At 36.2% G+C, this 12,887-nt stretch overlaps 1 protein-coding gene across 1 annotated transcript in view; it reads right to left on the bottom strand.

Annotated features, from left to right (window-relative positions):
- FRK (fyn related Src family tyrosine kinase) overlaps positions 1 to 3,148 on the bottom strand; it is a 47,953-nt gene extending 44,805 nt beyond the window's left edge. The window contains exon 1 of the mRNA XM_051792204.1: positions 2,009 to 3,148. Within this exon, the coding sequence (XP_051648164.1) occupies positions 2,009 to 2,439 (431 nt within the window). The 5' untranslated portion in view covers positions 2,440 to 3,148. The remainder of the gene's footprint in view (positions 1 to 2,008) is intronic.
- Between the last annotated feature and the right edge of the window lie 9,739 nt (positions 3,149 to 12,887).

Here is a 12,887-nt window from a genome sequence, read left to right as displayed (position 1 = left end):
GGAGGTGGGTGAAAGGGAATTCTTGGAGGAAATCGTAGCAAGGGATATTATATTTTTATACAAGGCAAAAAAATCCTCACCATGAGGTTGAAAAGCTCGACTGGAAATGCTCAACAAAGCAAACAGTCTATATTTATTTTGGCCAGGTATGAATTGGGATGACTGGTTCAAATGTCCTTCGGAGGCCCTTCCTAATCTGAGTAAGTCTATGGCTGTATGTGTGTGGGTTGACAGCAAACAGTCTTATATATATATGAAGATTGCTAAAGTCAACTGACTTACAAAGAAATCTGAGAAAAGACAATATGTTTAGCCAGATTAGTCTTGCTGTGAAATTAAAAACTCATCTTTGAGAAATTACTCCGAGAGCTGTAAAAGCTCTCCATTTTTTCCTCTCCAGTATTCTACCAATCGATAAAGAAGAATGTTTTGCTGTAACTTAGTCTTTATTATTAAAGAGAGAAAAGTATATAAGAAGAGTAAAAAAATTTTTTTCAGTAACAAGTGAAAAAACAGAGGTTACACAAAAACACACTTCGGCAAACTTAACTTTGTATTTGAAGCTATAGGTATAAAAATATAAGAAGGACCTTAAGAGCTGAGACATTGTTTTATAACTGAGCAAAATTACTTTCTAAGTATTAACAGCATGAAGAAATCCTATATGACTTCTAATAAAGCTAGCTCTAGAAAGGGAGCAAAGGCCAAACTGAGCTGAATTAAAGCCTACCACCATTTCTCTAGTGATTCAGAAAATGCCTTCCCTGCAGATTAATTTCTGCAATTGGAAGAATTTTTTTGAGCATGACTATTGAAAGTGTTGTCTGTCTGAATACAGAAATATAGAAACAGCTGGTCAGACTCTGGAAATTAAAGTCTTCATGTTAGAGAAGAATCCTATACCTGCCATAAAATACCTCTAGCACAAATCCTACAGATGATAAAAGACTAGCATAATCATCTCTGAGCCAATTTTCCTAGCCCTTGGCAATACAGTGAGCTGATCAGGTCAGAGATGATGTTTCAGGTCCAAATGAGATTTAACTGAAAAGCTGCAACATCATCCCTCTAAAGACAACATTAACTCTGAGACTAATAATGAATGCCTTTTCTGCTGTTTCTTTACCCACTGATAATTTTTGCCAAAACATATCTCTGAAACTGAAGTCAGATGAATTTCAGCAAATGCTGCCTCTGACTGCAACATGCAGAAGTAACTGTGAAGCCCAAGCTGACTCAGACCTTACTCATCCTCACTAGGGAGCCAAGTGACTGATTCCTTGTGATTTCTGCTCTATATCAGAATATTAAATAAGATTGGGCATGTTTTGAAAGGGCAGAAAAACATGAGATGCATAATTAAATTCAGTGAAAGTTTAACAACGTCCATTTGTACTCCGTTGCTATATCTACTCTTTTGCCTCCTGCAGTACTTCCTCCAGTTAAGTTTGTCCTGAGAGTAGAGATTTGCATCCAAAGAAGAAACAAATAATGTAGAGGAAACCATAAGAAACTTATCTGTTAGAGACTCACCCATCATTTGTAAGAAGATTGAAAGGTGTAAAGGTAGCTTCCTGTAACTCTGATTAATTGGTAACTTTGCAGCTTGTTAGGCTGAACGCTGTTCAGGGCAGGAGTCATACATTTTCACCCTCTGCATAGCATCCAACACACTCTTACTGTTACACCAATAAAAATAATGAACTATCACAGTAGCAAAGCGCACTGATCTTCCCAGATGGTTCTTAAACAAGTGATTAGGGTATATCAGAAAGGGAAATTCTTTTAACCAAAATAAAACCTCTCCATATTCTGCCTTTTGTAATTTATTTTCTTGTGACCACGGTGCCTTTTCCTTCCACATGCCCAGTGCTACCACCACTGGGATCACCAGAGGTTGAGTGTGGCAGGGCACTACTCAGCAAGGGAAAAGGCTGTAACTTCCTGTCCCAAACCCATTCAACACAACAGAAAACAGTCTGCAGTGCACATTATGTGGGTTACTCACGGCTCAGCTTCAATGCTCTGGTCAGCAGCTATGTAGTTAGCAGGGATGTAGCCCTCGAGCTTGCGTCCGGGACAGACTGACCCCGTTGGCAGGAGGAGCCTAGCATACCACCAGCCCTCATGGGATGCATTCAGCACTTCCAGCTTATCCCCAGCTCGAAAGCTCAAGTCCTCCTCAGTGCGAGCGTCATAGTCAAACAGTGCCACAAAGGTGCAAATGTTCGCTAGATGCTGGCCAGGCAGCGGAGGTAAAGGTTTCTCTTTTATCTTATGCTCTTGGTCTTTCTGTCCTGCTTGGAAGTCAGGCCTTACCACAGCAAGGTTGGCGAAGACTTGGCCCACTTTGTCATCCTGCTCATCATTTGTCCCCAAGAATAAGCAGGGGATGTAAGGTTCCAAACAGGGGCAGTGCTTCTGGCAAAAGTTTCCCATCCTGGCTTCTTGTTCCTTCCTCTGTTTCTGCTTTTCTTTTGCTTTTCCGAGCTGCAAGACCCTTAGACCAGTTTTTGCACCGTCAACATTTCACCTTTTTGCAGATTTCTTCTCCCCCTCCTCCTTTGGCACAAAATGAAAAAACTCTTGGCACAGCTGGAAGCTCCTCTCCAAACCCCACTGAGAGCTCATTACAGGCAGCTCCCAGTTAGGGAGTGAAACCTGAGCATTCAAGTGCCAGCGCACACGTGGAAGAAATTTCTCACTTCCTTTTTGGAACAGGAAAGCAACACAACGGCTGTGCTGGGCTGAGCTCTGAGAACAATGGAAAAGTGTGGAGCCTCTTCTGCTACAGCAAAACAGTAATGTCAGAACATCTAAGCAAGGGAGTCTTCTCAACTCCTACTGCTTGGGATGGGTGTTTTCTTAGCTCAGGTGGAGTCCGGTCATATGATCAGCAGTTAACGTAGGCAAAGTCTGTCTTGGTAATCATTAGCCAAGCTGAACTGCCTGTTTCCTCAGTAGTCTCTGACGTGGACAGCTTAACTGAATATTTCTTTTTGTTTCCTGGTTTCTACTGGTTTCGGTTCGCAGTGGGAAACCTTTGCTCACCTGAGACTGGCAGACACCCTCATCCGGAGTGCACTTGTGGCTCCTGCCTTCACTCACACCCAGGTGCATTCCCTACCAAGTGCTTGCCCTTTACAACCCCTTGTTTCTTTTTACTCAGCTGGGTTTGGCACTTCTCACAAGGAAAAACAAATATGTACAGCTTACAGTAATAAAGCGGTACATTTTAATGCATTCCTTATTCTGCATTTTAAGAAAACAAAGACATCAGCCAAAAAAAATAGCTCTAGGTGGTTGTCTAATTATATCAAGCCCATACAGAAATAATGGCTGTCTTCCAGTCACCATGTAAACCAATGAAACTGCATTGACCAGTATATTCCCATTTCTAAAGCACTTATAACCTGGCATACAGACCAAGCACGAGTGTTTAGATACTGCTATGGCAAAGCAGGCTAAGGAGCTGGCTGCCATATCTCAGCAGTGCAACCCAAGCTTTACAGCTGCTGGAAATCACCACAGCCTGCAGGACATGCAATGCTTGGAGCAGGAGCAAGAAGGACAGGAAATAAGCAGATAGCCTTGTCTGCATTTTGTGGTGGCATTTCAGTAAGAGGTAAACTCTTACAGATGAGAGTCTATTTACTGAGGTCAATCAAAACTCACACATGGACCTATGGCTTCCTGCTGACTAAGAAAACCTGACTTCCGTGATTTTCTTTTGTTTTTTTTCTTTTTTTTTTTTTTGTCAGGAACATGGTGCTGTTTTCCTAAAACGTTTACACATCTCTCAGATTCATTTAGAGTTGCTGACTTTTCTTGCTTTACTTTACTAGAAAGAAAACAACCAAATAACAGAAACAAGTCACTTGTTTTCATCAAGTCTCTCATTCATTTGAATAAGGAGACCAGTAGCAGAGGCCTACTGATGAACTAGGGACTGTGGGATGACTGAAAAAAATCTCCACTGCAAATGTATTATTATCAGGTGCATCTCCACTGGAGAAGGATGGGGAACTGCTCACACACTCCTCTTCTGCAATGCTGCAAAAGAAGTTAAATAAAGGAGGAAGTACTATACACATTAAGTGATCACTAAACCTCATGATTTGTAGTGAACTCTTTGGATCTGATAAAAAATGGCATGCTGATTTTGCAGATTATGAAAATCATATTTAGCTTCTGAAGCACCACTGGAGAAGATTTTTTGCCACAGCAATTATTAGTTACACCGTAACACGAACGCAGATATCCAAGAGATATTTACTTTTCTTACATGTGATAGACAAAGGCAGGAAAGGCATGTGTTGATAAAAAAGCTGTCTTCATTAGTCTTGTTTAAAGAATTATCTACATTTACTGAAAGCACAGAATATTAGAAACTACTATTAAGTAATCTGGGGATTTTCAGTTTGCATATTTGATTGATTTTCCCTGTAATGTTTTGTGTTTCTGGCAACTTGGGCATTAATCTGGCAAAGATTTGCATACATGTTTCCTGAACAGAATAGATTTATCATGACAACAGAGTCATTTCCATCATACAGAATCAATTTCCTGCACAGTTCTTTAAGGATCAAGGCCCATATTTACACTGAGGTACCAAAATACAAACTCATTAGAAATCACACTATATTCACTGAGACCATTCAGCTAAGTATTTATAACTATAGAACTGGGCTTAAGCCTTGTGTATATGACTACCTTATTTCAAAGAGCTCCAGAAATTAAATTCATCTTCTCTCTAAATTTATGCCTCTGCTCAGCTTTACAACAGCAGAATTTTGCTGGAAGTGATAAATAACTATAAACCAGATTCCTTTCATACAGATCTTCAGGACCAGTTCTGTGCATTAAAGAAGTAGACTTTAACAAACAGCCATTAAAATCATTAGTCAGATTTAAAACTCTCCTCAAAAAGAGAGAGAAGTGGGGTTACTGAGATCTGATGAGCAGATTCCCTAGCCCATGTAGGATGGGTCAGTAAGTGAGGTGTGGTGGCCACACTGCAGCAGTGCCTCTGCGAGGGTCTTTGTTCCCATCCTGGTGACTTTACTGAAGATTTGCTGCATATCTGAAAATAAAGCAGTACTCTTTATGGTTTAGAGACTATATAATTTTATCACAGGCAAGAAAAAAAGATAGCATGTAATAAAAATGTTCTTACTGGTTTTACTGAAAAAAAGTAAAGTCCGATAAATCCCATAATCCTAATTTTCATATTCACTGTTTGGAACAAATTAAGATAATCATGTATATTCAGGGGCTTTTCAATATAAACTATTGTCTGAGTCCTCTGCATTGGTATTACATGTAATTTAATAGGATAATCTTTGCAACACCTATTTCTCAGCTTAATTTAATTCTTTTGCCTTGCATCCCACTATATTTTCCTTGTTTGCAAGGGGAGGCCAAACAGTTCTGCATTGCTTATTGGCCTTTTGCATCTTTATTTAATTTGTTTGGGGGGTTGAATACAAAGCAGAAATTGTTCAAATAAATAAGCTACTGTGGGTAAAGTGACTGTAAAGACTTAATCAGATATATTGATGAATTTTATTAGCAAAAATGCTTTGAGAAAGACACAAGAGTGTCACCTCATTCTTACAGCCAGCACTAGCTAGTGAGAAAGATTAATTTATTATAACCAGAATGGCACATTTACAGTATGGATACTGAAATTTAGTATTCTGGTTTCTATGTTATAAAAAAACACCCATTAATATTGCAAGTAGTTTCTTGAAATATGCAACACCTTAAAACAAAGATGGATCATTTAAAAGCCTTGTCTGATAGGACCATATAAACTTAGATTTTAGAAAAGGGAACAAATCTATTCAATCAAGCAGTACTTTCTTCCTTCAAACTAGGTAATTCCCCATTGCTTTTAATGTATACTTCCTGGTTCCATAATGAAAAAAACAGATGATAGATATCTGAAGTTCCTTTTTATATTCTACATGTTGCTTACAAAGTCCAGTAAGCAAGACTCTTGCAAGGAGCCTTCTTACAGGATTAATTTGTACTCCTCTAAGTCCATTAAATCAAATTCTAATTAACTTAGAGTCAATATTCTTTAGGCCTTGTTTATTCTACAAAATAATCATGTTTAAACATGGTAGTGAAACATATTTCTCTTAGTTGTCTGAATGAAGAGTGTTAATATTGTTAATAATATGTGTTAATATTATATGTTTTAGTAAGCTTAGTACAAACCTAATCTACAGTACTGATATTAATTGAAGTGCTCTTGGAATGAGATCCTGCTCTGCATGAAGTAAGTTATCAGACTGAGTTGTATTAAATAAGTACAGATAAGATTTGAATCCATAATATTTCAAAAGTCTTGTTTTGATATATTTTATTTGTGTTCCATGCTTTCAAAAATGATTTTGTATGACTTTTAATTACAGATATTTCCTATGAGTATTGATTTGTATGTGCTCTGTATGGAACTCTTGGTATAAATACATAAAACCTTGGAGTTTCAGAAAAAAATGAACCCTTCTTCAACACATAAATATGCTCATCCATATTTCAGAGACAAGGAGTGAACATCACTGAGCATCAGTCTTTGGTACTGATGATACACGATGTTTGGAACAATTCCCCTATGCCATGCAGAGAAGAATTACAGCTTGAACAGTGCTCTGCTGGGGAAAAAAGAATATTCCAAGACAATATCCACCAACAGTTTTGTTAAGAAAACCTGGAAATTAAAAGAGAGAATACTTTTCCTTAATAAGACGAGATCAAAACAGAAACAAGCATTTTCCTTCATAATTGCTTTGAATTCTGTAAACAGTAAAAAACTTCATGTAGGAAAATGAGAAATTAGGATATAAAATACAAGAATTGTAATTAAATAATGTATGAGACTGCTGCCTATATCATAACTTTCTGTATTGTATAATCTTTTTCAAGTTAGGAGCTATACTGTTACATTAATGTATGCTGGTTTAAATATTTGGCATTATACACCTCTCTTAGAAAAACTTCTTAGTACGTTATGATAAAGCAAGTCAAATGCTTTAGCAAAGTAAAATGTTCAAGTAATAGGATCTTTAAAGAAATCAGAAGAAAACCAAAAGCATATTGCTTTGAATCTGTGCTTAGGAAACTATTTAAATGATTAAAGATTTTAAAGTAATGTAGGTTTTTTAAGGTAACAAATTGAAATAAAGCACAGTGAGGTTTTTTTTATTACAGTTGTCTTTTCAGCTATATCTTTTTTCATTTGCACATTAAAATGGAACACAATACCACCACTTTGTAGCTTTTTTATAATCCTTTTAATCAGCACTTCCATTTTGTTTCTGTAATTTACAAATTGCTATTCTTTTCAGTGAAAATAAATTATGTGCTTAATTTTACTCTTGACAAAATTATTTACTCTTATTGATTAATCACTGTCCTGGTTTTGTCTATTATCTTAAACCATATAGAGTTATATTTGATTCGGCATTTTCCAATTCAAAATCTTTTGCATTTGTAATGAGAAAACTATGGCTATTTATTTCCATAAGGCTAATCCAGTAATCCATCTCTACTCTAGAAAGCATTAAAAGTACACTTTTAAGTGCTTTGGTGATGAGGGCTTCTTATTTATTAACCAAATTCAAGCCTGAAACAGGGCTACATCCGACAACAAAGTAACAGAGAGGAATAAGGCTCTGTCAAGAACTGACAGAATAGAGATTTTGCTATTTGTTCAAACAAACAAATCTCACTCTGCTCAAATTTAATGCAAGTTTTGCCATTATCGGTAATGGGACCAGACCTCAGCCATTATTTTTCATTTCCTTGTACATTATTCTAAATGATATACAGCCCACACTGTTAAAAATTGTAAGTTAATTTGCTTTCTATGAAGTAGCCTCTGAATAAAACCAGAGAGCTGCAGCTCTCTAAGGCATAAAAAACACTTCTAATTGAATCTATCTGTGCGGGAAAAAATATGGCAAAAGGATGACAAAGATGGTATGTTATCAGCAAACATGACTTTGCAATTATTTTAGGAAAATATATACCAAATCTGACCCTATTATAAATAGTTTTTAAATTTAGAAATTGTATGTATTTATGAAGATTTTATGATGGGTAAAGATTATTTCTCACATAACACTATCAAAGTCTACATGCTATGCCGTGGATGGCTTGTGAACATGATTTACCATTTTTATCTTAAACTGGAATTGCATCAAAAGAAGTCCAAAGAGAGATAGATGGAAAGGGATAGTGTATCAAAGAACTATACTCATTGTTTCAACTTTGAGTGAAAGTGTGGGGGTTTTTTAAAAAATAAAATCATCGCTCTCTCCTGACCTTTACTGTGCCTGGGAAAGGCAGCATCTCACAGGAAGCTAAAATTCACAATTAGAATATACTGATATACCATATAAAGGAACATATCTTATTAATTACTTTAAATTGCTAAAATATTATATGCAAAACCAGCAGAAAAATGCTAGCTATTAAGAATAGAATAGAATAGAATAGAATAGAATAGAATAGAATAGAATAGAACAGAACAGTTCAGTTGGAAGCAACCTACAATTATCATCTGACTGACCACTTCAGGAGTGACCAAAAGTTAAAGTATGTTATAAACGGCATTGCCCAAATGCCTCTTAAACACTGACAGGTTTGGGATATCAACTACCTCGCTAGGAAGGCCATTCCAGTGTTTGACCACCCTCTCAGTAAAGAAATGCTTCCTAGCATCCAGTTGGATCCTCCGCGATGCAACTTTGAACCATTCCTACAGGCCTTGTTAATAGATCTCAGGGACAAGACATCAGCACTTCCTCCTCTACTCCACTTTACTTTTATCCTTCCTGCTAGATAGATCGTATTTAAACAAACCAAACAAATCACATTACTGGAAATTGTGCATACATAGGATTTTATACAGCTAAAATCTCTGTAAAAGAGAAGAAAAGGACTGGGTCTATAATCAGTTTCCACAACTATATGAACCCTATGCACTCTCCATCCACCTTCCTGACTAGGTGTCCTTCTCTCCTTGTATATTTTCTAGTTTTCTACCACCTGTTTTCTTTCTGCTGTATCTTCCTTTCACAGTGAGGTGCTGTACAAACAACGTTACCCAAAATGTAAGATACTCTTTATAAGCCAGAGCAAAGGGGATTAGAAGTGCCCCACAGCAACCTCAGGATGTGCACTTACATATTTTCCATATGAAAAGGAAAGGATAGGCAGAAAAGGAAGCTACAAAACAGGGGGTTACTTCAAAATTATGTTGGGAAGGAGCAGTCATGTTATGCCTTAAATTCTGGAAACTAAAATCTTAAACACCATAATGTAGCCATGGCCTAGGGTACAGCTGATTTAAAAACCATTATCTTACCTACTCATCTTCAGATGCCTAGGTATAATCTGAGGGTCAACAAATACCAGTACTTAAATGACTAATTTCTATATTTGATTCAGTTTAAAAGGTCTTAAAATCATGTTTGTCTTACTCTGAAGTCAGTGACAATATACTCACTGGTTTAACTGAGAGTAAGATTACCTTTTTACCCTTAGTTCATGTATCATTTTTTTATCAAATTTTGACTTATATTTAGAATAGTATTAATGTATAAGTAAAGATGCAGTATGTGAAGTTATTTCTTTACTGTGTTTCAGCATCAGTCTGATCTGTTTCTATGTGTGCAAAATCCAAAGTTTCACAAATGAAAAGGATGCAACTTGTCCTGAATATATGTATACTCGTAATCTTCTTTGTTTCTGTATTCTTCTCTCCCTCTAGAGATACAGAAAATTTCTAGAACATTACCCAACATGCAAGAAATTATCTTTATAAACGTAGGGAAAGGGGATAAGAAGCCAGCAGCTTTAGTGATACTCACAGTGACCACTTCTGATACAGATTTCAGTTAATGTAGACAAAATAATTTAATTCTTTATCTGGAAAAATTTTCTCAAATTTGTATTCCACAGCTTTAAAAGTTATCAGAATTCCCTCTCTTCTGTCAAGAGCACGAGGCTCAACACAACAATATAGGTTAACGCAAACATACTGTTTTCCTAAAAGTAGAAGAGGTGGCTCTGATCTTCTTTGCAGACTTACATAGAAAAAGAATACAGATCTTTAAAGAGTTACATCAGCATGATGGAATCTTCTTGAGACTTAATACATACTTACAGTTTTAGGATATATACCCCTACATCACTTCTTTCTTATCAAAATCCAGCATACTTTTTTTTATCTTTTCATCAGATCATTACTAGACACTCCTAAGAGGCAGAAGCAGAACAGCAAATATCAAATGCAATTTATATTCAAAATAAGCTCTTATATTTTAGATTTATAAGCATTAATATTAGCTTTTTATTATTGCAGCTCCAAGGAATATCACTCTCATTGTCCTTTATATTCAGCAATGAGCACATACAGAAGAAAGTATTTCTTGAATAGAAGATCAAATGCTCCTTAAGAAAGATGGCTTATTGTTAAAGAAGTTAAAAATTGGGCTCTCTACTCATAGTGATAGAATTTAATCTTGAAAATCCTAACATGGTAATGATTGTAAATAGTTAACTTGTTTGTTACATTAAAAGCAGATTTCTATGTTACATTACAGTGCGTTAATTATTTCTGTACTCAGTTCTAGTAAGACCAAAACTAGAGCAATGTACCCAGTTTTTGATCCTGTATTCCAGAAACTTTGATAATGATCTATATGATAATGAAAGAGTGATGAATGAATATCATCCAGATTGAGAATGAAAGGTAAACAGGTTCAAAACCCCTCAGCCTTTAAGGAAAGACTTTAAATAATTAAACAAAAAGCATCTGTGGGAAAACATAGTAGCAGTCTTCAAACAGATAGAAGTCTGGTGCACAGTGATGAGATTCTCACATCTGCTAGGAATAGGAGACAACATAAGAAAAAAAGATGCATTAGAGCAACAGAGACTGTTTAGAAATGGAGGGAGGAAAAAAGCTCAATGTTCTCTTGTAAGGACTGTTAGAAACCGCCTCAGTGGCTCTGTGGTACATTTTAAGTAGTTAGACAATTGACTTTTAAGAATGTTTGTAGTTGGATTGATCCTGTCCAGGGCAGAAGATGACCTTTTTAGGTCTTTCCTAGTTCTGTTATCTTCAAGTCTGCAGTTTCATAATTGTGGCATTTCCCATCAGCTCTTCAGTAGCTCTGTTCTTTTGTGCAGACTGTGCATTGAAATACATCAGATTTTTTTTTTCAATTACTAGCGTCAGGCTTGAAATGCAAGTCTGCAACCTACTTGACCAACTCAGAAATCATTAGAAGGTCTGAATTAGACATATTTCAGTTTTGCTTATGAAGACATTGAAGCCATAAGCAATTAAAGTTATCTGTCCATGAATACATCGTGAGTGAATGAGAAACGAGGACAGAGGAATGAGTAGTCCTCCTCTGGATTTTATGTTTAACACTGTAAACATAGAATAACGGTATGTCCAAAAGAACAAAAAAACCCCAAAAAAACTAAACATAGGAAAAATAATAGAAATTGCACAATTCTCTCACTATAAAATACAAAATGGTCTACTTTGGAAGTATAGCTTCCCCAAAAGTCCATATTTCTAGTATAATTTCTTTTGGCTAAATGTAACATCCATCCAGCTAGAAAAGAAAAATCTTTCAAAGTACATTTAAACAACTTTGAAGAGTTTCAAAATATATATTCACTAAGGGTCCAGCAATAAGTCTTGGCTATTAATCATTCTGACAAAATAATTGATTTTCATTTCCTTCTTTCATGTTGTGTGGGAACAGCCTGAGGTAGATTACAAGATCTGAGAGAGATGATAAGGACAATAAGTAGGCTTTTGAGAGATTCTGAGCACCTAGTGGATTACTGTCTGTTTAACCTTTTGATGAACTATTGGGTTTAGTTTCAGGAATCGTCTTTTTTAACAGCCTGGGTCTCATTTCTATGCTGGTGAGACAGAATGTAAGGAATATGAGATGCCAGATGTAATCAGATATCCTACTTCCAGCAAGATTCTATAAATTTTACATATGTGATTCCACTGAAAAAGTTGATGTGTCCATATTTTTTACCATATAAAAAGGCTACTAAACAACCCAATAAACAGTAAAACTTCTGAAATTGCTAGAATTTAATCAAATCTTAATCCTGGTCAATAGTTAAGTATATTCAGCAGGCTTCTGTACCTAGTAACAAAGTACCCTGTCTGTCACAGATTATGTAGTATTTTGCTCAACTTTTAATGGTCTCCTAAAGAAACAGGGAGTACTAGTGACTGTTTTTCAAAGAAAATATATTCCTGACAGTTTTCATTCTCTCACAGAGAACCAGGTTATCCTTAAAATGAATTAATGTTGATAGATCTATGCATTAGTCTTTAACAAGTCATAGGCCTGCTTCTGTATATTCTTAGCTTATTTCTCTGATGGTTCTCAAACAAATATGTTTCCTTCCTAATGTCCTAAACTTAAAATCAAGAAACCAAATCCATCAATCCTGTTTAACTTTAAACATGCGAAGAACCCCATTGAAAGTACAATTTCATGCCAAAACCTAGAAATGTGTTGTACCTGTTTGACTACCACCCACTACTAACTACTGAGTTCTATTTCAGGCTGTGATTGTGGGGTCAGAGATGAAGCTAGCTTTATGCTCCTTAGGCCCTTTCGGTGCAAATAGGAATGGTGTCATTATGCCAAATCAACTGCATTGTATTTGAATCTGGTTATTGATCCAGCATTAAGAGAGGAAGCAGAATGGTTGTGGTGTATTGCTAGTAAGTGTCTGTAGTATGGGACCTGTGTCATGGCTTTTCAGGAGCTGTTAAGGGTGGTTGTCTGCTCTGGCAGCACCAAAAGGTGCTACAACGATCT

This window comes from Manacus candei, unplaced genomic scaffold, assembly GCF_025592945.1.
Source record: "Manacus candei isolate 608988 ecotype Guabito, Panama unplaced genomic scaffold, ASM2559294v1 h1tg000034l, whole genome shotgun sequence".
NCBI lineage: Eukaryota > Metazoa > Chordata > Aves > Passeriformes > Pipridae > Manacus > Manacus candei.
The sequence above is the reverse complement of the archived record's forward strand: the minus strand, read 5'-3'. Positions and strand labels throughout refer to the sequence as shown.